The sequence below is a fragment of the Macaca mulatta genome, chromosome 7, assembly GCF_049350105.2.
Source record: "Macaca mulatta isolate MMU2019108-1 chromosome 7, T2T-MMU8v2.0, whole genome shotgun sequence".
NCBI lineage: Eukaryota > Metazoa > Chordata > Mammalia > Primates > Cercopithecidae > Macaca > Macaca mulatta.
Genome location: NC_133412.1, coordinates 176892047 through 176917909, shown reverse-complemented (window position 1 = coordinate 176917909; position 25863 = coordinate 176892047). Strand labels below are relative to the sequence as shown.

The window sequence follows — 25863 nt, the reverse complement described above, 5'->3', positions numbered from 1 at the left end:
TTTCTATTTGTAAAACCCAGTTCTGTAACTGGACATACCAGGCACTCATCTATATCTGCTGAATGACTGAATTAATGAAATCCTTGGTTGGGATAACTTTGGCATTGCTTCAGGTATTAATTTACCAATTAAAAAAAAGTCTGGCCGGGCGCGGTGGCTCACGCCTGTAATCCCAGCACTTTGGGAGGCCGAGGCGGGTGGATCATGAGGTCAGGAGATCGAGACCATCCTGGCTAACAGGGTGAAACCCCGTCTCTATTAAACACATAAAAAAAATTAGCCGGGCAAGGTGGCGGGCGCCTGTAGTTCCAGCTACTTGGGAGGCTGAGGCAGGAGAATGGCGTGAATCCGGGAGGCAGAGGTTGCAGTGAGCTGAGATCGCGCCACTGCACTCCAGCCTGGGCGACAAAGTGAGACTCTGTCTCAAAAAAAAAAAAAAAAAAAAAAAGTCTAACTACTATAAATAACTGCCAATCACTTCATAATCAGATCAGTGGTATACAGCAGGGTCATCAACAGTACAATCATGCATGTGAAAATCTTTAATATATACTGCCTAAATATAAGGCAATATTTTTTTTTTTTTTTTGAGACGGAGTCTCGCTCTGTCGCCCAGGCTGGAGTGCAGTGGCCGGATCTCAGCTCACTGCAAGCTCCGCCTCCCGGGTTCACGCCATTCTCCGGCCTCAGCCTCCCGAGTAGCTGGGACTACAGGCGCCGCCACCTCGCCCGGCTAGTTTTTTGTATTTCTTAATAGAGACGGGGTTTCACCGTGTTAGCCAGGATGGTCTCGATCTCCTGACCTAGTGATCCACCCGTCTCAGCCTCCCAAAGTGCTGGGATTACAGGCTTGAGCCACCGCGCCCGGCCTATAAGGCAATATTATCCAAAATATTTTGGTTGAAAACGATTAAAAGGTCTTTAAGATATATTTGTTATTTCCTAATTTTCTTTTATTTTAAAATATTTATTTATTTATTTAGAGACAAGGTCTTGCTCAATCACCCAGGCTGGAGTACAATGGTGTGATCATAGCTCACTGTAACCTCAAACTCCTGGGTTCCAGCAATCCTCCTGCCTCAGCCTCTCAAGTAGCTGGAACTACAGGCATGTGCTACCACTCCTGGCTAATTAAAAAATGTTTTTGTAGAGATGGGGATCTCATTATGTTGCCCAGGTCAGTCTTGAACTCCTGGCCTCAAATGATCCTCCTGCCTCACTTTCCCCCAAAGTGCTAGGATTACAGGCATGAGCTATGCACAGTGCCTGGCCCATTTCCCAATTTATTTTTTCTTTTTATTAAAAAAATAAAAGGCCGCTTGTGGTGGCTCATGCCTGTAATCCCAGCACTTTGGGAGGCCAAGGCAGGCAGATCACTCGAGGTCAGGAGTTTGTGACCAGCCTGGCCAACATGGTGAAACCCTGTCTATACTAAAAATACAAAAATTAGCTGGGCGTGGTGGCATGCACCTGTAGTCCCAGCTACTTGGGAAGCTGAGGCAGGATAATCACTTGAACCCAGAAGGCGGACACTGCAGTGAGCCGAGATCTTGCCACTGCACTCCAGCCTGGGCAACAGAGCGAGACTCCATCTCAAAAACAAAAAAAAAAGTAGAGGTGGGGTCTCATTATGTTGCCCAGGCTGGTCTTGAACTCCTGGGCTCAAGTGATCCACCTGGCTCAGCCTCTCAAAGTGCTGGGATTATAGGCGTGAGCCATGGTGTCTGGCCGTTTCCTAATCTTCCACTAGGAAAAATCAGGGTTACTGGTCAATTACTATATGAGTGCTTTTCTTTTTTTTTTTTTTTTGAGACGGAGTCTCACTCTGTCGCCCAGACTGGAGTGCAGTGGCACGATCTCAGCTCACTGCAAGCTCCGCCTCCCGGGTTCACGCCATTCTCCTGCCTCAGCCTCCGGAGTAGCTGGGACTACAGGCGCCCGCCACCACGCCCGGCTAATTTCTTTTTGTATTTTTAGTAGAGACGGGGTTTCACCATGTTAGCCAGGATAGTCTCGATCTCCTGACCTCGTGATCCGCCCGCCTCGGCCTCCCAAAGTGCTGGGATTACAGGCTTGAGCCACCGCGCCCGGCCATGAGTGCTTTTCTTAACCTTTCCTCCTACAATCCCCTGAGGTATAAAGAGGAAGGAGGAAGCTGCAGGAGGAGGTCTTCACACTGCCCATGGCAACATGGATCAACCTGAGGGCAGAGGCACTTGCGTGTGCCTGGCTGTTCTGCCTGCAGGGTATGGGTGACTCTTGAAGTCTCTGAGCAAGGCCAGGCCTGATCCCAAGGAGAGAGAATTTTGCTCCTGACTACAAAGGGCCCATAGCTCTCCAAAGCCATGTACTCTCCAAGCAGAGTGCAGGCTTCCTGACTCCAGCCCTCTCCAGACCTGGCCATACCAGGTCTCCCTTGCAGCATCTAAGTGCAAACACCTCAGTCTTCCAGGCAATGCAATTTTAATCCTAGCAATTATTGCTAAAGGAGGATAAGAACTTTCAACCACTCTAGCAAGGATTTTGTTTTTAAGAACAAACTGTCAACAGTTGATTAAGTATAGCACTAAGGTAGACAACAGACCTCAGTTAATAAACTTTAACAAGATAGGATAAAAGACTATCTTTCAGCAAAAATTTGGGGGTGGAAATAGCCTAGAAATTGTAAATCAGATGACCACTAGAATTTTTTTTTTTTTTTTTTTTTTTGAGACAGAGTCTCGCTCTGTCGCCCAGGCTGGAGTGCAGTGGCGCTATCTCGGCTCACTGCAAGCTCCGCCTCCCGGGTTTACGCCATTCTCCTGCCTCAGCCTCCCGAGTAGCTGGGACTACAGGCGCCCGCCACCTCGCCCGGCTAATTTTTTTGTATTTTTAGTAGAGACGGGGTTTCATTGTGTTAGCCAGGATGGTCTCGATCTCCTGACCTCGTGATCCGCCCGTCTCGGCCTCCCAAAGTGCTGGGATTACAGGCTTGAGCCACCGCGCCCGGCCTAGAATTTTTTTTAAACAACAAGCCTGAGTCTCCAATTTTAATTCAAATATAAAAAATAAGTGTAATGCAACTGTCATGCCTGCAACTGTTTTTTCTAAGGGGAGCACAGTGCAGTGGCTAAAAGGGCAGAGTCTGGTCAGACAGACCTGGCTCAGCCTGATACTTTTTTTTTTTTTTTTTTTTTTTTGAGACGGAGTGTCACTCTGTCGCCCAGGCTGGAGTGCAATGGTGTGATCTTGGCTCTCTGCAACCTATGCCTCCTGGGTTCAAGCCATCCTCTTGCCTCACCCTCCCAAATAGCTGGAATTATAAGTGTGCGCCACAACATCAGGCTAATTTTTGTATTTTTAGTAGAAAGGGGGTTTCACCATGTTGGCCAGGCTGGTCTTGAACTCCTGACCTTGAGTGATCTACCTGCCTTGGCCTCCCAAAGTGCTGGGATTACAGGCGTGAGCCACTGCACCAGGCCCTGATACTTTTAAAAATATGTGCCTTAATCTCTCCGAACTTTACCTTCAGTTTCTTTTATAAAATGGGGTGGACTATGGAGATTAAATTAAATGAGAGTGTGTGTGTGCACACTGGTACATGTGTATAATAAATATACTCATTTCACACATATAAACGTGTGTATGTATGATACTCATACATAAAATATGCATATATATAATATACATACGTATTTATATGTATAAAATGAATATGACTGTATCTATGTATACAGACATGTACCTTTGCACACAATAAGCATTCAAATAATGGTAGCTTTGACTGGGCACGGTGGATCACTGAGGTCAGCAGTTCAAGACCAGCCTGGCCAATATGATAAAACCGGGTCTCTAAAAATACAAAAATTAGTCGGGTGTGATGGTGGGCGCCTGTAGTACCAGCCACTCGGCTTGGTAGGCTGAGGCACAAGAATCACTTGAACCTGGAAAGCGGAGGTTGCAGTGAGCTGAGATCACGCCACTGCACTCCAGCCTGGGCGATACAGTGAGACTCTGTGGGAAAAAAAAAAAAAAAAAAAGAGGTAGCTGATATTTTTATCAATGATAATCTTGTTTCCTTTTTTCCATTATATACATGTAATAAAATCAATGCTAGTCTTTTTTTTTTTTTTTTTTTTTTTTTGAGACAGAGTTTCACTGTTGTTGCCCAGGCTGGAGTGCTATGGCGTGATCTTGGCTCACCCCAACCTCTGCCTCCCTGGTTCAAGCGATTCTCCTGCCTCAGTCTCCCTGGGATTACAGGCATGTGCCACCATGCCCGTATACATACTTATTTTGTATTTTTAGTAGAGACTGGGTTTCTCCATGTTGGCTAGGATGGTCTCAAACTCCCAACCTCAGGTGATCCACCTGCCTTGGCCTCCCAAAATGCTGGCATTATGGGCATGAGCCACTGTGCCCAGCCCAGCCAATCAATGCTAGTCTTTTTTTTTTTTTTTTTTGAGACAGAGTCTCGCTCTGTCGTCACCCAGGCTGGAGGGCAGTGGTGTGATCTTGGCTCAATGCAACCTCCACCTCCCAGGTTCAAGCAATTCTTCTGCCTCAGCCTCCAGAGTAGCTGGGACTACAGACACGCGTGCCACCACCCCTGGCTAATTTTTGTATTTTTAGTAGAGATGGGGTTTTGCCATGTTGGTCAGGCCTGTCTCAAACTCCTGACCCCAGGTGATCCACCCGCCTTGGCCTCCCAAAGTGCTGAGACTACAGGCATGAGCCACCCAGCCTAGCCCAATACTAGTCTTCAAATGACTGAAAAAGAGTATGAAGAAGACAAAGAAACTCTTTTTTTTTTTTTTTGAGACAGAGTCTTGCTTTATCACTCAGGCTGGAGTGCAGTGGTATGATCTCGGCTCACTGCAGTCTCTGCCTCCCGGATTCAAGCAATTCTCCTGTCTCAGCCTCCTGGGTAGCTGGGAATCCAGGTGCCCACCACCATGTCTGGCTAATTTTTGTATTTTTAGTAGAGACAGGGTTTTACCATATTGGTCAGGCTGGTCTCTAACTCCTGACCTCAGGAGATCTACCCGCCTCGGCCTCCCAAAGTGCTGGGATTACAAGCGTGAGCCACCATGGCTGACCAGGAAGGAATGATTTATTCTGGGAGTCAAAAGACTCTTCTCAGAATGAACTCACTGTCTCTTTTGCTGGCTGGTCATGAATGGGTGCCCCAAACCTGGCAAAGCTCTTTGACTCATTCTGTTTTGCCCAGTCTAAAATGAGGTGGCTTAATAAAGGGGCTAAGAAGTGAGTAAGAGGGTAAATAGAAACCTTCTGGGCTGGGTGTGGTGGCTCACGCCTGTAATCCCAGCATTTGGGAGGCAGGTGGATCACGAAGTCAGGAGTTCGAGACTAGCCTGACCAACACAGTGAAACCCTGTCTCTACTAAAAATACCAAAAAAAAAAAAAAAAAAAAAAAGAAGAAAAAAAAGAAACCTTCTGACCCATCTGACTTCTAGTTAATGCTAATGGATTCAGAAATCCTCCCTAATCTAGGCGGAGGTTGAAGTTAGCCAATATTGCACCACTGCACTCCAGCCTTGGCGACGGTAAGACTCCGTCTCAAAAAAAAAAAAAAAAAAAAGGAATACTACCTAATCTATTCCATGTACTAATAATAGATAGATCAGACTTTAATGTGACTCACGGAAGTTTCAGATGATTGAATATAAAATTACATTTAGCTTAGTTTAAATAATGGAGATGGAGTGAAATGAAGTAACAGGCTATACGCCATAGGGAATGCAGAAAAACAGAGAAGGACACTGATCATTTCACACCTGGCAAGGACTCCTACTGCTGTCCTGTAAGCTACAGATGACAAATAAGAGGGTCTGTCCCAGGCAAACCTGCAGGATACCACAGACAGACTGATCCACAGCTAGACTTAATTTTAAAAAATTTCCCCTAGGATGTCCTGAAACTGCAGGGGCTCTTGGGTTTCCTGGATTCCTTCTTGGAAAGGTACCTTTCACTATTTGTTTATGGTTCAAAGTGGTATCCTTTCTTTTTCCTCTTGAAGCAGCCAATATTTCTAGGCTTTTGTAACAGGTGACAAAGTTATGGAAATGAAGTTATCTCAAAGGACCCTTGAAAGTTTACTGAGGCCCCAAATGCTAGCCTTCTAGACACATGGAACAGTTTAAAAAATGTCCAGGACCACCAGCCAAGAATCATGCAGCATTTAATAATAATAATAATAGTAATAATAACTTACTATTTTTTGATAATAAACCAGAGATTTTATCTCCAAAACTATACCATTTAAGGACATTACCTTACTCTCAATATAAATTACTAAGACTGAGAGAGAAACTTTCAAGATTTGGACTCTAAGAAATTTACTGCCCCTTAACAACAATTAAGCGAGAAAAGAGGAGCTGTCTCTTTCCTCCACGGCTGGAGGTGATTACGAAAGACACGCATGGTCTTCCCTGCTGGTTATTACAGAGCACCAGCCCCTACCCGCACCAGAACCCGAGGTCTGCCTGTTTAACTACAGCGAACATGCCATGCAGACAGACATGTGAGCAAAAGGAACAATAATTAAAGAACAATAACAAAAACCTCCTAAACGCTAGTTAACTTTTAGTGTTATGAAGACTCTGAGCTCTACAATTTCTACTTTCAAGGTTTTAAAGTATAAAGTTAGATATATATAAAACCAGAAAACCATGAGTTGAAGGCAGACTGAAAAGCATCCAGGCAGCGGTGACTTCACACAAAAAAGACATCTTTCCTTTTGCCCGACGTGTTCACTCCAAAACAACCAGCACCTAGCACTTACCTCCTTGTGAGTTTTGAAGTTAATTTACTAAAGAGATTAGTGGAGCCTCGGCTTCGAGTCTGGGACAATGGTGTGGCTTCATGGGACAGGCTGGGAGAGGCAGGAGGGCCATTGTATGTCGCGGTTCGCCGTTCCCGGGGCTGGCCGTGGAAAGTGCTACGACTGGCAGTGCCTCTTGGGAAGCGGATTCGATCCGGGGTGGCTGCACTGCTAATACTGTGTGTTGAAGCGACTGGAGTTCTCTGATCAGGAATAGTGCTATGAGATCAGAAAGTAAGAAGCTCTCAGAACATGATATACAAAAATTTACAGTCACAATATACCTTTTGTATACACAGTGGAGAAAATTGGGTATAATAAATCCAGATTCAAGGGGTATTTTATAGGACTTAGGAGCAAAAGTTCAGTGGGAAAGGGTACCAAAAGAACAATACATAATGAGACAAAGCCTCATGGAGTTTAAGGGACCAGTATTATATATATTTTCAAGGACAAGATTAATGCAGGGAAATTCTAGGACAGAGAACAGCTAACTCAAACTTCTCCCCTTTGCTTCCCTCTCAAATTGCTTACATACAGAGAACTGTGCCAATACGAAAGAAAGAAAGGATATGCAGGTGTAACTGAAGAACAGGCAACTAAAAAGTTTTGGAAGTACACAAATGGTATATGTATAAAATTACACATGCTGAAAGCAACTTGGGAGGAGCAGGAACTTCTTATATACACTTTGTAGTATGCAAAGGCACGAAGACACACACACACAACCGAGGACATCATGACACAAGATGTGCTTAACTAAAATCACATGGAGGAAGGACACCTTGTGGACAACTGTAACAAAATCTCAGACTATAAAATCCACAGCACAAAATTAAGAAGCAGTGGGTACACATTAGTTTCACAAAGAATGTGCATTTTTCTTACATAGCTTTGAAGTTATCTCCTTCACTGTCTATTGGAGGTAACATCATCTTGGGGTGCCCAGAGGCTGACATGGACATCGGCTTCTGATGTCTCAGCCGACAGGTAGATGTACAAACTGAGGCAGGGCTAGCTGCGTAAGCGAACATTTCTGTCAGGCTGGGAGGGGTTTGGGTTCAGGCAGAGGCAGAAACACAGTATGAAGGAGCAGTGACCACAGAGCAACCTGTGTGTAATGCACACACCTTCCTCCCAAGCCATCGCATTTTTGGTAAAGAATAAAAATCTCCTAAGCTTGTTTTGGAGATTCTGGAGCAACTGCTAACCTATAGTTGCTTTTTTTTTTTTTTCCAAACAGTAATCATAAAAATGTATTACCTTAAAAGAAAATAGCAGATCACATGTTTGAATATCTGTTTCTATGAGAGGGACAATGTCCTCTGACGGTATGCACAAAGTAAAACCTATTCTAAGAGATGCCTCAAATTCAAATCTAAGTGGTAAAATGAATATATAATATGAGCATGCTATGCTCTCAATCTGTTCCCAAAACACACTGACATATTTTTTATTTACTTTTTTTTTTTTGTAGAGACAGGGTCTCGCTATATTGCCCAGGCTGGTCTTAAATTCATGGCTTCAAGCGATCCTCCTGCCTTGGCCTTCCGAAGTGTTGGGATTACAGGCATGAGCCACCATACCCGGCCCACACTATTTTAAATGAATTAATAAGACTATAGGTATAGGAACTAGCTTTTTTTTTTTTTTTTTTTGAGACGGAGTCTTGCTCTGTCGCCGGGCTGGAGTGCAGTGGCCGGACCTCAGCTCACTGCAAGCTCCGCCTCCCGGGTTCCCGCCATTCTCCTGCCTCAGCCTCCCGAGTAGCTGGGACCACAGGCGCCCGCCACCTCGCCCGGCTAGTTTTTTGTATTTTTAGTAGAGACGGGGTTTCACCGTATTAGCCAGGATGGTCTCGATCTCCTGACCTCGTGATCCGCCCGTCTCGGCCTCCCAAAGTGCTGGGATTACAGGCTTGAGCCACCGCGCCCGGCCGGAACTAGCTTTTATATAACAGAGTATCCTATGTTGTTTGGTGTTTTTTTGAGACAGGGTTTTTTTGCTGTCACCTAGCTGCAGCGCAGTGGTACGATCATGGCTCACTTCCTCAACTTCACTTCCTCAACATGCAGCCTCAACTTCCTGGGCTCAGGTGGTTCTCCCACCTCAGCCTCCTAAGTGGCTGGGAATACAGGCGCACTCCACCATGCCTGGCTCATTTTGTATTTTTAGTAGACACAGTTTTGCCATGTTCCCCAGGCTGGTCTTGAACTCCTGGGCTCAAACGATACACCTGCCTTGGCCTCCCAAAGTGTTGGGATTACAGGCATGAGCCACCACACCCAGCCTTCTAATGTTGTTTTAACAATATAGTCTAGAACCTTCCTACTCAAAGGACATTTACTCCAAGATAAAAAACAGCAGAGCCCCCTTCTGCAAGATGGGCAAATTCATCAGAGCAAATTAACTGTTTACAGACACGGTAAGACAGAGTGGCTGGAAGTCTGCAGTTTCACCTAACACACACAGTTACCGGACAAAACTATCCATAGCAGTCTCACCGGGACACATTATTTGGAATTCCAGCTCAGTAATCATGTCCTTGGAATTCAAGGGCCGTTTCTTTCCTTTAAGGGTAAGTAGGAATACAGCTCTTCCAATGTCTTTCTGCAGAAATCCTCTGGAGGGACTGAAACCTGGAAACTGTCAAGTTCTTCCTTTCCCTCACTCCCCATACCTAGACTAACCACATCTTGTTGGTGTCAACTTCCTAGTAGCCCTTCAGGTGGCCCATCTGCTCCATATCTACCACCAAGGCCACAGTATAAAGCCGCACTCCTTGTCTTCACTGGGCCGCCTGCCTTTGCCCCAACACCTCCAATCTATTCACCTTACAGCTGAGAACTTCTTAATATATAAACCAGACCTTGTCACTCATCTGCTCATACTTCTACAGAACACCAAGTCTTTGGCATAAAGTTCAGTCTCCTCGACTCGGAATGCAAGTAAACATCCCCAGGCCCCTGAAGTCTGGCCCCTGCCATTTTTCTAGGCTTTGCCTTCTATCATTCCCTCCTGGAACTCAACTTTCTGGCCTTCCTGATGATGTGTGGTCCATTGGTCAGAAAATGTTTGCAGGAGTTATTCTCTCAGTATGGAGGGCTGCGATTTTTTAATTCACTCTTCAAAAATGAACCAGAGGTCATCATCTCCATGATGTCTTACCTGATCTACTTTCCCTCTGAGAGTTCAATCACTTCTGTTTTTAGCTCATGCACGCCACACTGTATCCTAGTGACCCTTCTCTGCTGAAGTCCCTGAAAACACAGCCCGAAATCTTGTCAATGTGCCCCCCACCAGTGTAAGCAGAAAGCCTGGCAGGGCAGGTATTCAATAAACGTTCTCCTAACAGAGAAGATTAATCAATTAGCAACTGGAATTCTGATAGCCCCAACATGAGGGAGAAAGGTCTTTAAAATCAAGAAGAACTGGTTGTCCCTGAATTAAAACATTTTTATTTACATTTTTATTTTTGGAGACAGGGTCTTGCTCTATTCACCCAGGCTAGAGTGCAGTGGCACTATCACAGCTTGCTGCAGCCTCAACCTCCTGGGGTCAAGCGATCCTCCTATCTCAGCCACAGGAGTGCGCCACTATGCCTGGCTAATTTTTAAGTTTTTTTGTAGAGATGGTGGTGTCTCACTATGATGCCTAGGCTGGTCTCGACCTCCTGGGTTCAAGTGATCCTTCTGCCTCGGCCTCCCAAAGTGCTGGGATTATAGGCCTTCTAAGCCACTGTGCCTGGTTCTGTCCCTACATTTTTGTTTGAGAATTCCGCTCTCTGACTTGGGAGAATTTATCCAGTCTGAGAAGAACTGGAAACAAATGTCTTATAAAGACATTTATTCAGTTTTGTATTTATTGAGTTTCATATTTCTGCCACTCAGTATCCATTCTTTTCCTGTAGCAACAATATTCACATTTTGCTTTGGTGGAGGCAACTCTAGGTCCCACACAGATCAAGGAGACAACCTAAGGGCTTCCGCTTGAGCACAGCTGTGTGCGGGAAAAAGCTATGTCTGATGGTGCTGAGCCCAATCATGGAACTACCACCAAGGAGGTAGAAGCAGATGGATCCTAACTCTAGCCCTAGACTTTTTTTAGTTATATGAACTAACAGCCTTTTTATATTTAAGCCTGTTTAGACTGGGTTTTCTGTCACCTGCAACAGAGACAGTTCTGACTGACTAAGGTTTTAAAAGAAATGCTCGGTTGTTTCTTGTACATGTGTACAGACACACGTACACATGAACAAATGTATTTTTCTAACAAGATACAGCTAAATACAACTATCTCTTATGCCCTTACCTTTCAGGGTGAGTCTAGGGTCAATACACTCTACCTCCAGCTGTTGACTTTTTTTTTGCCCAAATTAGTAACTAGTTTCAGTAGATGCGACAAGAAAAGCAGGGGAAGAAGAGGCAGGAGTGGTTTGACCCTTTCCCTGGTGAATACAAATGGTCCCAAAGTCTTTGGAGAAGGAAAAGGCTTTTAGTCAGCTTGCAGGCAGGAGTGTGCTGCATCGATTCCCAATGAAGCACACTGCTGACAGGCCAAGCTAGATCTTTAAGGCATACAAACATGGTAAGAGGATGTGGACAGATGCTTTGCAGCAAAAAAACGGATCCTCTAGAGACCTAAGAAGGAAATGTAAGTTTATTTTCTCATTATAAATTAACAAAATGGTTTTTTCTTTTGTAGAGACGGGGTTTCATCATGGCCCAGGCTGGTCTGGAACTCCTGAGTTTAGGCAATCCGCCCGCTTTGGCCTCCCAAAGTGCTGGGATTATAAATTATTAACTCGAGGCCAGGTGTGGTGGCCCACACCTGTAATCCCAGCACTTTGGGAAGCTGAGACGGGTGGATTACTTGAGGCCAGTAATTCGAGAGCAGCCTGGCCAACATGGAGAAAACCCACTCTACTAAAAATACAAAAATTGGCTGGGAATGGTGGCTCAAGCCTGTAATCCCAGCACTTTGGGAGGCCGAGACGGGCGGATCACGAGGTCAGGAGATCGAGACCATCCTGGCTAACATGGTGAAACCCCATCTCTATTAAAAAAATACAAAAAACTAGCCAGGCGTGGTGGCGGGCGCCTGTAGTTCCAGCTACTCGGGAGGCTGAGGCCGGAGAATGGCGTGAACCCAGGAGGCGGAGCTTGCAGTGAGCTGAGATCCGGACACTGCACTCCAGCCTGGGCGACAGAGCGAGACTCTGTCTCAAAAAAAAAAAAAAAATCAGTTGGGTGTGGTGGTGGGCCTCTGTAATCCCAGCTACTCAGTAGGCTGAGGCAGGAGAATCGTTTAAACCCGGGGGTGGTGGCTGCAGTGAGCTGAGATCATGCTACCGAACTCCAGTCTGGGTGATAGAGAGAGAGAGAACCCGGGAGGCGGAGCTTGCAGTGAGCGGAGATCGCACCACTGCACTCCAGCCTGGGCGACAAAGCGAGACTCTGTCTCAAAAAAAAAAAACAAAAAAAAAAAACAAATAAATAAACTTTTTGACATATTAATTTTAAAGGCAATTAAACTTTTTAGAAATTTAATCCATGTCACATCATGAGTTTCACAAAGAAGCAACAAAATAGATTTTTTCTGGCTTCTACAGTAGGCCTAACACCCATAAGGAAACAGTAAACTCAGTAAGACGTTTGCAAATTTCAACTTCGTAAAATCAAGCTCACAAAAATCCTATTGACAACAGGCAGCCCCAACATCACAATGGTCTACAGATATATTCTAAAAGGTCATCAAGTTAATTGTTATGAAATTCGAATATTTCCCCCCAGGAAAGTGTTAAAAATGATACTTTTATTTCCTAATCTAGCCCACAATTTACATAAGCAAAACAGTAGCAGTATTACTTTTCTTTTATAATTAAAAATTTTTTTTACAGTTTTTATGGGTTCATAGTAGCTGTATTACATTAATTTAGTTTTATTTTTTTGAGACAGGGTCTGGCTCTACCGTCCAGGCTGGAATACAAAGGTGTGATATCAGCTCACTGCAACCTCCGCCTCCCAGGCTCAAACCATCCTCCTGCCTCAGCCTCCCAAAGAGCTGGGACTACAGGCGTGCAACACCACACCCGGCTAATTTTTATATTTTTAGTAGAGATGGGGTTTTACCACGTTGGCCAGGCTGGTCTCGAACTCCCGACCCAGGTGATCCACCTGCCTCGGCCTCCCAAAGTGCTGGGATTACAGGTGTGAGCCACTGCGCCTGGCACCCAGCTAATTTTTTTGTATTTTTGGTAGAGATGGGATTTTACCATATTGCCCAGGCTGGTCTTGAACTCCTGGGTTCAAACAATCCTCCTGTCATGGCTTCTCAAAGTGCTGGGATTACATGGTGGCATGAGCCACCATGCTTGGTCTACATTTAAACCTTAATTGACAGAAATAGCAATATTTTTCTTAAAATTCAAGTTGCATGAAGTTGAGTTCCTATTAATCTACCCAACTGTTTCGTATTCATGACTATCTTTTAAAATTAAAAAAAATATATTTTTATACAGATCGGGGTCTCAAGCTGCTTTGCCCAGGCCGGTCTTGAACTCCCGGCCTCAAGTGATCTTCCTATCTAGACCTCCCAAAGTGCTGGGATGACAGGTCTTGTAAGCCACTGTGCCCAGTCTTGACTATCTTTTCTAAAACACTAATCCACTTAAGGTTACTAAAGGATAGGCACTTTGAACTTGTTGGTATGACCTCTAGCCCCTATCAGAACATTCTGATAAGAAATGTATTGGCTGCTGATTAAAAGCACACTCAGAGATTGGGCAAAAGCAAAATTAAAAATATAGTCCAAGGGCAGGCATGGGGGCTCATGCCTGTAAACCTAGCATTTTGGAAGGCTGAGACGGGAGGATCCCTTGAGGCCAGGAATTTGAGACCAGCCTTGGTAACATAGGAAGACTTAATCTCTACAAAAAATAAAAAATTAGCCAGGTGTGGTGGTCCACGCCTACAGTCCCAGCTGCTCAAGAGGTCAATGCAGGAAGATCATTTGAGCCCAGGAGTTTGAGGCTACGGTACACTATGATCATGTCTGTGACTAGCCACGGCACTGCAGCCTGGGCAACACTGCAAGACTCCATCCCTTAAAAAACAAAAAACAAAAAACAAACCAAAAAAACAGACTTTCTTTTTTTGAGATGGGGTTTCGCTCTTATTGCCCAGGCTGGAGTGCAAGTGCAATGGTGCAATCTCGGTTCACTGCAACCTCTGCCTTCTGGGTTCAAACGATTCTCCTGCCTCAGCCTCCCAAGTAGCTGGGATTATAGGCATGTGCCACCATGCCTCGCTAATTTTTTTTTTTGTATTTTTAGTAGAGATGGGGTTTCTCCATCAGAACTCCTGACCTCAGGTGATCTGCCCGATTCGGCTTCCCAAAGTGCTGGGATTACAGGCGTGAGCCATTGCGTTCAGCTCTTTTTTTAGTTTTTGAGATGGAGTCTCGCTCTGTTGCCAGGCTGGAGTGCAGTGGCGCTATCTCGGCTCACTGCAACCTCTGCCTCCCGGGTTCAAGTGATTCTCCTGCCTCAGCTTCCCAAGCAGCTGGGACCACAGGCGCATGCCACCACGCCCAGCTAATTTTTAGACAGGGTTTTACCATGTTGGCCAGGATGGTCTTGATCTCCTGACCTTGTGATCCACCTGCCTCAGCCTCCCAAATTGCTGGGATTACAGCTGTGAGCCACCGCACCTGGCCTAAGAAAAGCAACTTTTATATGTAGTCCAAAGATATACACGCTAAGTGTCCTCAATCCTTCTCTGCTCAATCTCGATGTGGCTTGATGCAGGGTAAGTGGATAAAATAATAAAGCCACTTCCCAATTTTGAAACTTTACAATAATATCCAATATCGGCCGGGTGCGGTGGCTCACGCCTGTAATCCCAGCACTTTGGGAGGCCGAGGCGGGCGGATCACAAGGTCAGGAGATCGAGACCACGGTGAAACCCCGTCTCTACTAAAAATACAAAAAATTAGCCGGGCGCGGTGGCGGGCGCCTGTAGTCCCAGCTACTCAGGAGGCTGAGGCAGGAGAATGGCGTAAACCCAGGAGGCGGAGCTTGCAGTGAGCCGAGATCGCGCCACTGCACTCCAGCCTGGGCGACAGAGCAAGACTCCGTCTCAAAAAAAAAAAAAAAAAAACAAAAACAAAACAAAACAAATATCCAATATCTAAAACTTATTTGAAAAGATTCTGGGCCTGGCGCAGTGGCTCACGCCTGTAATCACAGCACTTTGAGAGGCCAAGGCAGGTAGATCACTTGAAGTCAGGAGTTTGAGACCAGCCTGGCCTAGTGAAACCCCATTTCTATTAAAAATACAAAGATCAGCCAGGTGTGGTAGTGTGTGCCTGTAATCCCAGCTACTTGGGAGGCTGAGGCAGAAGAACTGCATGAACCTGGGAGACAGAGGTTGCAGCGACCCGAGATTGTGCCATCGCACTCTAGCCTGGGTAAAAGAGCGAGACTCCATCGCAAAAAAATAAAAAAATAAAAAAAAAGAAAGAAAGATTCTGTTTGTATTACTGTAACATCATCATGTCACTTCTCCGGGGTCTTTCAATGAGGTAGTCTAAACAGTGTTGTCCAGGTATCTAAAGCATATGAAATAGTAGGAGCAGAGTATCTCTGCTATGGAGGTTGTTTAGCAACGTTATTAACTTGAGAGATTAGGTTTAGTCAGTGCAAACTAAGACAATTCTTCATAACCTTGTCTGAACAGTCTATAATTAATAACGAAAGCTAACATTTGTTGAGCACTCGCTATGAGTCAGTGCTATGTGGTTTAAGACTCACTGCAAACCTATACCATCATGATAGAATCATACAGTTGAGGTGTAATAAAATCTTCTCATGCCTAGTTTACACCAACCATTAGTCATGCCTGGAATCTGGCCATTTTTCGAGAATAACATCAGAAGGCAGAACAACTACAGCAGGAAGTAGGCTGGCCTTCAGCACGACCAGTTCAAAACCAGTCTTAGAAAACTACTCACAGGTGTTTGTGCCAAAGTAACAACTGGCCTTAACCTATGCTCCCCGCATCATTAACTTTATTGTTCCCACAGGAAAGCTGATAAGACAAAGATTGACCTAGTAAGAACCAATTAATAAAACTAATTTTCAAAATAAAAAAGCTATTAAAATTAATTATGGCCGGGCATGGTGGTTCACGCCTGTAATCCCAGCACTTTGGGAGGCCGAGGTGGGTGGATCACGAGGTCAGGAGATCGAGACCACCCTGGCTAACACGGTGAAACCCCGTCTCTACTAAAAATACAAAAAATTAGCCGGGCGTGGTGGCGGGCGCCTATAGTCCCGGCTACTCGAGAGGCTGAGGCAGGAGAATAGCGTGAACCCGGGAGGCGGAGCTTGCAGTGAGCCGAGATCACGCCACTGCACTCCAGCCTGGGCTACAGAGTGAGACTCCATCTCGAAAAAAATAAATAAATAAATAAAAAATAAAAATAATTATATTGCCTATGACAAGAGAAAAAGCCTTGCATTTAGTAAGCCTTTAAAATATCCTGTTTACAGTAGGATTTTGAAAGTAGTAAGGGCTTAAGTTATGTGGAGTCTTTGGTTTAAACCTTTACACAGTTTTAAAAAAATCAGCCATCATTATTCTCATGTTGAAATTCTGTATGAACACTCATATAAAGAAGAAAACAGTCGAAAATATTTAAGGCTAAAATTGGAACTTAACGTATTTGTTTCAGAAGTTAACATAGGTCCAGGCATCCTGCAGCTCACTCATATTTTAAATTAGTGAAGAAATAAGATACATGGGTGGGTGAAGAGAGGGAAAAGGAACAATTTGCCGAAGAAGTCATCTGTACAGAGAAAGCTAATTGTATCTCACTGAAGACTCAAGCATCAATTTTAAGGGAACGTTGTCACATTTAGTGCCTTAACTAAAGTTGTCAAACCTAATAATTTTCCAGTCTTTTAATTCATTTATAAGATAGGAAAGGAAAATACAAATATTATTAAAACAATGGGCCCTGTCTTTTAAGGTTTGGCGTTGAGACTCTCTTTTTTTTTTTTTTTTTGGAGACGGAGTCTCGCTCTGTCACCCAGGCTGGAGTGCAGTGGCTGGATCTCAGCTCACTGCAAGCTCCGCCTCCCGGGTTTACGCCATTCTCCTGCCTCAGCCTCCCGAGTAGCTGGGACTACAGGCGCCTGCCACCTCGCCCGGCTAGTTTTTTTTGTATTTTTTAGTAGAGATGGGGTTTCACCGTGTTAGCCAGGATGGTCTCGATCTCCTGACCTCGTGATCCGCCCGTCTTGGCCTCCCAAAGTGCTGGGATTACAGGCTTGAGCCACCGCGCCCGGCCGAGACTCTCTTTGGCTAAAGAGAAAGACGACACCTTCAAAAGCAAAGTATTTCAACGACTGATGCTAAGAGAAGCAATGAGACAGGTCAGGATATGAAAGAGTCGGCCCCAACAAGGCACTTGTCTCCAGGGGGAATGCAGAAAGGAAATGATGCCAAAGAAATTAAAGAAGTCTTAAATACTATTTCCAAAGAGTGAAACAAAAAAATTTTAGGAAAAGAGAATCAGAAGACACAGGCACATATGCATGTGCCTGGTGTATGCTGCTACGTGTAGCACAGGATGGGAGCAGAGAGCAGATCTTAGGCTTACTTAACACCCTTGAGGAGACTGACTCTGCACCTCAGAGAGTCACATATCCTAAAGTTCAGAATGAGCTCGGTAGTGCACTTCCAGAATTTAGAAATAGTAAAGGTAATGAAACAACCTTTTTTTTTTTTTTTTTGAGACGAGTCTTGCTCTGTCACCCAGGCTGGATTGCAGTGGCATGATCTCAGCTCACTGCAAACTCTGCCTCCCGGGTTCAAGTAATTCTCCTGCCTCAGTCTCCCTAGTAGCTAGGACTATAGGCGCCTACCACCACACATGATTAATTTTTGTATTTTTAGTAGAGACGGGGTTTCAACCATGTTGGCCAGGCTGGTCTTGAACTCCTGACCTCAGGTGATCCACCCACCTTGGCCTCCCAAAGTGCTGCGATTACAGGTGTGAGTCACTGCGCCTGACCACGAAACAACATTTCTGTAGTCTTGTAGAATAAAATCTATAACATCAGAAACTTCTAATTAAGTCTTCCATTGATATTTTCTATTAAGTCACTTTTGAACTAGAAGAAATTTGAGAGTTAAGAACTGAACTATAATACAAATCTACCAGAGAGTAGACTACTATTAAGAAATACGTGGCCAGGTGCAGTGGCTCACGCCTGTAATCCCAGCACTTTGGGAGGCTGAGGCGGGAAGAATATGAGGTCAGGAGATTGAGACTATCCTGGCTAACATGGTGAAACTCCATCTCTACTAAAAATACAAAAAATTAGCCGGGTGTGGTGGCAGGACCCTGTAGTCCCAGCTACTCAGGAGGTTGAGGCAGGAGAGTTGGCATGAACCCGGGAGGCGGAGCTTGCAGTGAGCCAAGATGGCGCCACTGCACTCCAGCCTGGGCGACAGAGCGAGACTCTGTCTCGACAACAACAACAACAAAAGAAATACCTATACCAATCATTATCTGTAAACTACCCCAACTGCTATACTCAAGTTCTTAACAGTTTTTAATCATAAGAAAAAAGACAATGTTAAAACACATACACACATACAGTCAGAAAAGAGAACAAGAGAATGTAAATATTGCTAAAAATTCAACGAATAATAACCATAATCTTACAGAACAAATGTTACTCCTCATATCAACTCAATCCTAAGTGGCCTATGGAACAGGGAAGCAATAAGCAATTTGGTACTAAGGATGAAGGAGGAAAGAATTTTTGATTTTTGATTAGGCTATCATAAAATGTAGTGATCAAACATTTCATTTGACTAATGAGATCGAACATTTCGTTTGACTAACGAGATCAAACACAGGTTAGGAACAGAACCTTACACTGTAACAGCAGAAAGTAAATGTCAGAACAATTCTGATACAAACAACGTTCAAGTTAAAAGAATGATGTACACTTATTGCTCTTCCAAAAACAAAGAAGGAAAATCCATGCCAGCCTGGGAAATTTGTTCTGAACAGAGTACAGCATATTTCACTATTCTCTACCAATCTCACTTCTTTTTTTTTTCTCTCCACCCAGAAGACTAATCCCCCACCTCAGAGTCTCTAGACCTATCTAATCCCATTTTACTGACTCTACTTATTTCAAAACCCCAAGAAAATGGTGTGCATGATAGGATGCTCTCTTTATTGACATGTAACATCATTGTCTTTTTAAAATCACGCTCATCCTATATATGCTTGCTATGCAGCCAAAATAAAAGCATTCAGTAGCCTGGACTCTCCACTTCTCTTGGCTTCCAGTGTTTCTATTTACACTCAGCCATCTGGACTCTTTGGTAAACTGTGGACCTTTAATGCTGCCTGGTGCTGTACATTCTCCCAAGGTGTGGCTCCCTGCCTCAGGTCTTCATCTTCCCCCACTTTCAGCTTTTGTTCAAATTACTAATGTGCACAAGACAATCTCCATTTCCTTATTCACTGTTCTACAACATAACCACAGCTTACTATGTACTTCCTCTAGGAAACCTCCTGGGTTTAACTCAATCCTTTTAATCATCATACCCAGCCAGGCAGGAGGATGATGCTCTGGACAACAAAAAGAATTTAGTATCTTGCTAAAAATTAGTATACAAATTTAACTTACCTTCAGAGAATACTTACAGTTTAATTTGAAATGATTATAGAAACAAAGCAGTAAACAACATGTTTCCATTTCTCTTGGGAAAAACAACTTTTCTTACAAACAGGTGGAAATTCCTACCTGTTTTCTTTGCCATTCTGAATCACTGAGTGTCTATCAGCTGTAGTTCTCTCACTGCAAACGTAAGTATTTCGCCGTGTCATTCCACCAGATGCTGTGTTACTCTATAAAAAAGGGCATTTTTGTCTTAATTTGGTAAATACAGTACTATGAGAAAAAATGAACTTATCTACATAAATGGGAATACCAGTCTTCTATTTACTTATTTTTTGAGGCAAGGTCTTACTCTGTCACCTAGGCTGGAGTGCAGTGGAGCAATCTTGGCTCTGCCTCCCAGGATCAAGCAATCCTCCCACCACGGCCTCCCAAGTAGCTGGGAATACAGGCATGTGCCACCATATTTGGCTAATTTTTTTTTTTTTTTTTTTGAGACGGAGTCTTGCTCTGTCGCCATGCTGGAATGCAGTGGTGCCATCTCGGCTCACTGCAACCTCCCCTTCCTGGGTTCAAGTGATTCTCCTGCCTCCGCCTCCCGAGGTGCCCAGCCTGACAACCTAATTTTAAAATGGGCACCTTCAATAGATATTTCTTTAAAAAAGCTATACAATGGCCGGGCGCGGTGGCTCATGCCTGTAATCCCAATACTTTGGGAGGCCAAGATGGGCGGATCTCCTGAGGTGAGGAGGTCCAGATCAGCCTGACCAACATGGAGAAACCCCGTCTCTGCTAAAAATACAAAATTAGCTGGGCGTGGTGGTATATGCCTGTAATCCTAGCTACTCAGGAGGCTGAAGTAGGAGAATAACTTGAACCTGGGAGGCGGAGGTTGCAGTGAGCCAAGATCATACCATTGCACTCCAGCCTGGGCAACAAGAGTGAAATGCAGTCTCAAACAAAACAAAACAAAACAAAACCAAGCTATACATATGGCCAAGAAGCACATGAAAAGATGCCCAATATCACTGGTCATTAAAGAAATGCAAATCAAAACCATGAGGTACTTCTTCCTACCTACTAGGAAAGCTTTAAATAATAAAATAATAATAATTATTAATTGTTGGCAAGAATGTGAAGAAAAGAGACTCTCACTATTGCTGGATAAAATGGTACAGTTGTGAGGAAAACCGTCCGGCAGTTTACCAAAAAATTAAACATGGAGTTACCATATGACTCAACAATTTTATTCCTAGATATATACCCGAGAAAAATGGAAACACAGCCAGGTGCAGCGGTTAATGCCTGTAATCCCAGCACTTTGGAAGGCTAAGGCGGCAGGACTGCTTGAGCCTAGGAGTTTGAGACCAGCCTGGCTGGGCTACACAGGGAGACCTCATCTCTACCACAACAAACAAACAGAAAAAATAAGCCAGGCATGGTGACGCATGCCTGTGGTATCAGCTATTTGGGAGGCTGAGGTGGGAGGATCTCTTGGGTCTGGGAAGTCAAAGTTGTAATGAGCCGTATTTGCACCATTGTACTCTAGCCTAGGTGACAGAGCGAGACCTTGTCTCCTCCCCAAGAAAGAAAAAGAAATTAAAACATAAGACCACATAGAAATTTGTACACAATTGTTTATAGTAGCATTATTCATTTTAACAAATACATGGAAATAATATAAATGTCCATCAACAGATGAACAGTTAAATTGTGGCATATACACAGAATGGAATATTACCCCCAAAAGAAACAAAGTACTAATACATGCTACAGGTTGGGCATGGTGGCTCACGCCTGTAATCCCAGCACTTTGGGAGGCTGATGCGGGTAGATCACCTGAGGTCGGGAGTTCGAGACCAGACTGACCAACATGGAGAAACCCCGTCTCTACTGAAAACACAAAATTAGCCAGGCATGGTGGTGCATGCCTGTAATCCCAGCTACTCAGGAGGCTGAGGCAGGATAATTGCTTGAACCCAGGAGGTGGAGTTTGCAGTGAGCCAAGATCGTGCCATTGCACTCTAGGCAACAGGAGTGAAATTCCATCTCAAAAAAAAAAAAAAAAAGAAAAAAAATACATGCTACAACTTGGATGAATCGTGAAAACATTATGCTGAGTTAAAGAAAGAAGCAGACACAAAAGGACACATGTGAAATGATTCCATTTATATAAAATATTCACAACAGGCAAATCCAGAGAGACAGAATACAGACTGGTGGTTGCCAGGGCATGAGGGGAGGGAGGGGAGGGGAAGGGAGGGGAGCAGAGGAATGGAAAGTGATTACCTAAGAGATACAGGTGTTCTTTTTTTTTTTTTTGAGATGCAGCCTTGCTCTTTCACCCAGGCTGGAGTGCAGTGGCGCGATCTTGGCTCACTACAACCTCCGCCTCCCGGGTTCAATTGATTCTCCTGCCTCAGCCTCCCAAGCAGCTGGGATTGCAGGCGCCTGCCACCATGCCTAGATAATTTTTGTATTTTTAGTAGAAATGGGGTTTCACCATGATGGCCAGGCTGGTCTCAAACGCCAGACCTTGTGATCTGCCAGCTTTGGCCTCCTAAAAAAGTGCTGGGATTACAGGCGTGAGTCACCGTGCCCTTTCTTTTTCTTTTTTTTTTTTTTTTAAAGACAGGGTCTTGCTCTGTTGCTCAGGCTGGAATATGGTGGTGTGACCAAGATTCACTGCAGCCTCAACCTCCTAGGCTGAAACGATCTTCCCACCTAAGCCTCTCAAGTAGCTGGTACTACAGGTATGCATCATCATGCTCAGCTATTTTCTTTTTAAATTTTTTCATAGAGATGAGGTCTCACTTTGGTGCCCAGGCTGATCTCAAATTCTTGGGTTCAAGTGATCCTCCCACCTCAGCCTCCCAAAGTGCTGGGATTATAGGGATAAGCCACTGTGCCCAGCCTAAACAGATGCTCCTTCTGGGGAGCTGAAAAAGTTCTGAAACTAGAGAGGTGCTGGTTGCACAATACTGTGAGTGTACCGAATGCCACCAAATCGCCCACTTTAAAATGGTTAATCATTGTCATGTGGATTCACATGAATTTAACTTCCAAAATAAAAAACTAAAAAGCAAGGAACAACTCACAGCTATGGACATTTTTTAAATTTTTTGAGATGGAGTCCTGCTCTGTCACCCAGGCTGGAGCGCAGTGACACAATCTCAGCTCACTGCAAACTCCACCTCCTGGGTTCAAGCAATTCTCTTGCCTCAGCCTCCTGAGTAGCTAGGATTATAGGCGCGCACCACCAAACCCGGCTAATTTTTGTATTTTTAGAAGGGATGGGATTTCACCATGTTGGCCAGGCTGGTCTCCAACTCCTGACCTCAAGTGATCTGCCCCGCCTCGGCCTCCCAAAGTGCAAGGATTACAGCCACTGTGCCCAGCCATAGCTATGGAATTTTATCAGATAATTTTTTTTTTTTTTTGAGGCGGAGTCTTTACTCTGTCGCCCAGGCTGGAGTGCAGTGGCACCATCTCGGCTCACTGCAAGCTCCGCCTCCCGGGTTTGCGCCATTCTCCTGCCTCAGCCTCCCGAGTAGCTGGGACCACAGGCGCCCGCTACCGCGCCCAGCTAATTTTTTGTATTTTAGTAGAGACGGGGTTTCACCGTGTTAGCCAGGATGGTCTCGATCTCCTGACCTCGTGATCCGCCCGCCTTGGCCTCCCAAAGTGCAGGGATTACAGGTGTGAGCCACCGTGCCCGGCCTGTATCAGATAATTTTTTTTGTTGTTGTTGAGACAGAGTCTTGCTTTGTCGCCCAGACTGGAGTGCAGTGGCCGGATCTCAGCTCACTGCAAGCTCCACCTCCCGGGTTTGCGCCATTCTCCTGCCTCAGCCTCCCGAGTAGCTGGGACTACAGACGCCCACCACCTCGCCCGGCTAGGTTTTTGTATTTTTTTTTTTAGTAGAGACGGGGTTTCACCGTGTTAGCCAGGATGGTCTCGATCTCCTGACCTTGTGATCCGCCCGTCTCGGCCTCCCAAAGTGCTGGGATTACAGGCTTGAGCCACCGCGCCCGGCCCAGATAATTTTTAAACAAAGATAAAGCAGTCACTTTTACTACAGCATGAGCAGACCATGTACACAGGAATCCCGAAGATTCATGGGAGAAAATAATGTTGCTAACTACCTTTTTTCCTTTGTAAGTAATTTAGTGTGGGTGGACTGATAATACTCATGATTGACTTGCAGAAGGGCAGCGTGCAGACAAGAGCAAAGGGGAAGGGAGGTCATGAAGGCAGGGAACAATGCCCTCATCTTCTCTGGTAATTGTCAATAAACACTGGAGACTGAATTGTAACTGCAGGAGTATGGAAACAACAGTCCTATTTTATGGCATTTGGAAGCCAAAATAAACTTTTCACACAGGGTTTACTCCGACTAAGCATAAGGTCAGAGGATGAAGCACGCAAAGCCCCTTGGGGTCCTTTATGCACCCAGTTCACAATGGAACAATGAAGGGCTTTCAAAGAGAGGAACAGGGCTTCTCCATAGTCTCCTCAGTCCAGCGTTTTTCTGGAGTTGGAGGCAGGGCTGCATCATTGTTAATTCTGTAGGGAAAAATGTGCTTATAGAATAGTCTTAAGATTGTTGACTTCTCTGCAAATTATTTAACAGGTTAGATAGAACACACTTCAATACACAGAAAAAAGTTTCTGAAGCTGAATGGATGCAATTTAATGTAGTAAATATTATCTATTTACTGGGAAGATTTTGTTACAGGTAGGGATTAAGAGCTGGATTCAGGCTGGCAGTGTAATTTCAGGCAATTACCCAACTTTTTTTCACCTTAAAATGTAGCTAATCCATGAAAAAGCACTTAGCATGGTCCTTGGCACATGGTAGGAACTCAGCCAACACTCATCATCATTAGAGCCTTTTTAGGACTCAGTGTGAACACCACATCTTTGGGGCATTGGCAGTCAGACTTCCCCATGTATGCACAGTAGGCTTCTGTTAGCACTGTCATTGTTTTCATTCACTTCCTGTTAGACTGAGGTCTTTCCATGTCTCAGCACCTGACAACCTAAGGTTCAGCAGGTGTCTGTGAAATAACTGGAACCAGCCCTTGAAATAAAGGACCTATCACCATCTAGTGTCTATGGTGGGTGTGCTATGCTCTGAATGCGTCCCCTCCAAAATTCATGTTGAAGCTTTATCTCCCATAGGAGAAAACAGTATTTGGAGGTGAGTCTTTTAGGTGTTTAGGCCATGAGGGCTCTGCCTTCATGAATGGATTATTTTTTATTTATTTTTTTTTTTTTGAGAAGGAGTCTTGCTCTGTCGTCAGGCTAGAGTGCAGTGGTGCGATCTTGGCTCACTGTAACCTCTGACTCCCGAGTTCAAGCAATTCTGTCTCAGCCTCCTGAGTAGCTGGGATTACAGGCATCCGCCACCATGCCCGGTTAATTTTTGTATTTTTAGTAGAGATGGGGTTTCACCATCTTGGCCAGGCTGGTCTTGAACTCTTGATCTCTTGAACTCCACCCACCTCGGCCTCCCAAAGTGCTGGGATTACAGACGTGAGCCACCGCTCCCGGCCGGATTAGAGTCTTATAAAAGGGCTTGAGGGGGTGAGTTCACCCCTTCTGTCCCTTCAGCCACATGAGAACACAGCATTCGTCTCCTCTGGAGGATGCCAGCACCAAGGCACCATCTTGGAAGCAGAGAACAGAGCCCTTGCCAGACACGGAACTTGCTGGTGCCTTCATCTTGGACTTCTCAGCCTCCAGAATTGTAGGAAATCAATGTCTTTTCTTTATAAATTAGCCAGTATCAGGTATTTTGTTACAGCAGCAGGAATGAACTAAAAGAGTGTCAACAATAAATACCTACAATGCAGCAGGTAGGATTTCTATAGGTTAAGATTGGGCATGGTTGTCTAGTGGAGAAAGCTTCCAGGCACGGGAGACCACAGGAGTAAAATGAACACCTGGTGTCCAGCCAGTTCCAACCCTACCACCCTAAGACCACTCTACAGTTCAACAACACTTACACTAGGGACAGTGGAGCTTTTCTTGCGTTCAGGAATATCCGCCTTATTGGGATTACTTGCATTCCCAAGCATGGGACTGGCTGGAGCAATTCCCTTTCCTCCAACAGCACTGCCACTTGACTTCCGAGAGGAAATTCCATCTTCTTTGAGGTCACTATCTGCGGTGCTGGTCTGACTCCTTTTCGGATACGCCACAACAGAAGGAATAGCTGGTCCAGCTAAAATAAAGAGTTCACTTTTTAAATGACTGAATAGAGTTTCAAGTTTTATTTTGTGACAGTAACTGTATTTTCTAAGATGATCTAAGGTTGCTATTCAC

General features: G+C 44.7%; 1 protein-coding gene and 1 long non-coding RNA gene across 48 annotated transcripts in view; one reads left to right on the top strand and one right to left on the bottom strand.

Annotated features, from left to right (window-relative positions):
• The window catches only part of MARK3 (microtubule affinity regulating kinase 3), a 119003-nt gene that overhangs the window by 6483 nt on the left and 86657 nt on the right, over positions 1-25863 (bottom strand). For 37 of the 47 annotated variants that reach the window (XM_077941934.1, XM_077941936.1, XM_077941940.1 and 34 more), the window contains 3 exons: positions 25545-25762; positions 19660-19763; positions 6786-7043 (listed from right to left, as the gene is read on the bottom strand). In XM_077941934.1, coding sequence (XP_077798060.1) covers positions 6786-7043; positions 19660-19763; positions 25545-25762 — 580 coding nt within the window. Of the gene's footprint in view, positions 1-6785; positions 7044-7712; positions 7869-19659; positions 19764-25544; positions 25763-25863 lie in introns of all 47 variants that reach the window. The other 10 variants (XM_015144541.3, XM_015144542.3, XM_015144544.3 and 7 more) reach the window with 2 other exon arrangements.
• Positions 4025-5419, top strand: LOC144330442 (uncharacterized). Its single transcript, XR_013396622.1, has 3 exons — positions 4025-4341; positions 4666-5059; positions 5323-5419. It is a non-coding gene; the product is annotated as an uncharacterized LOC144330442 (long non-coding RNA).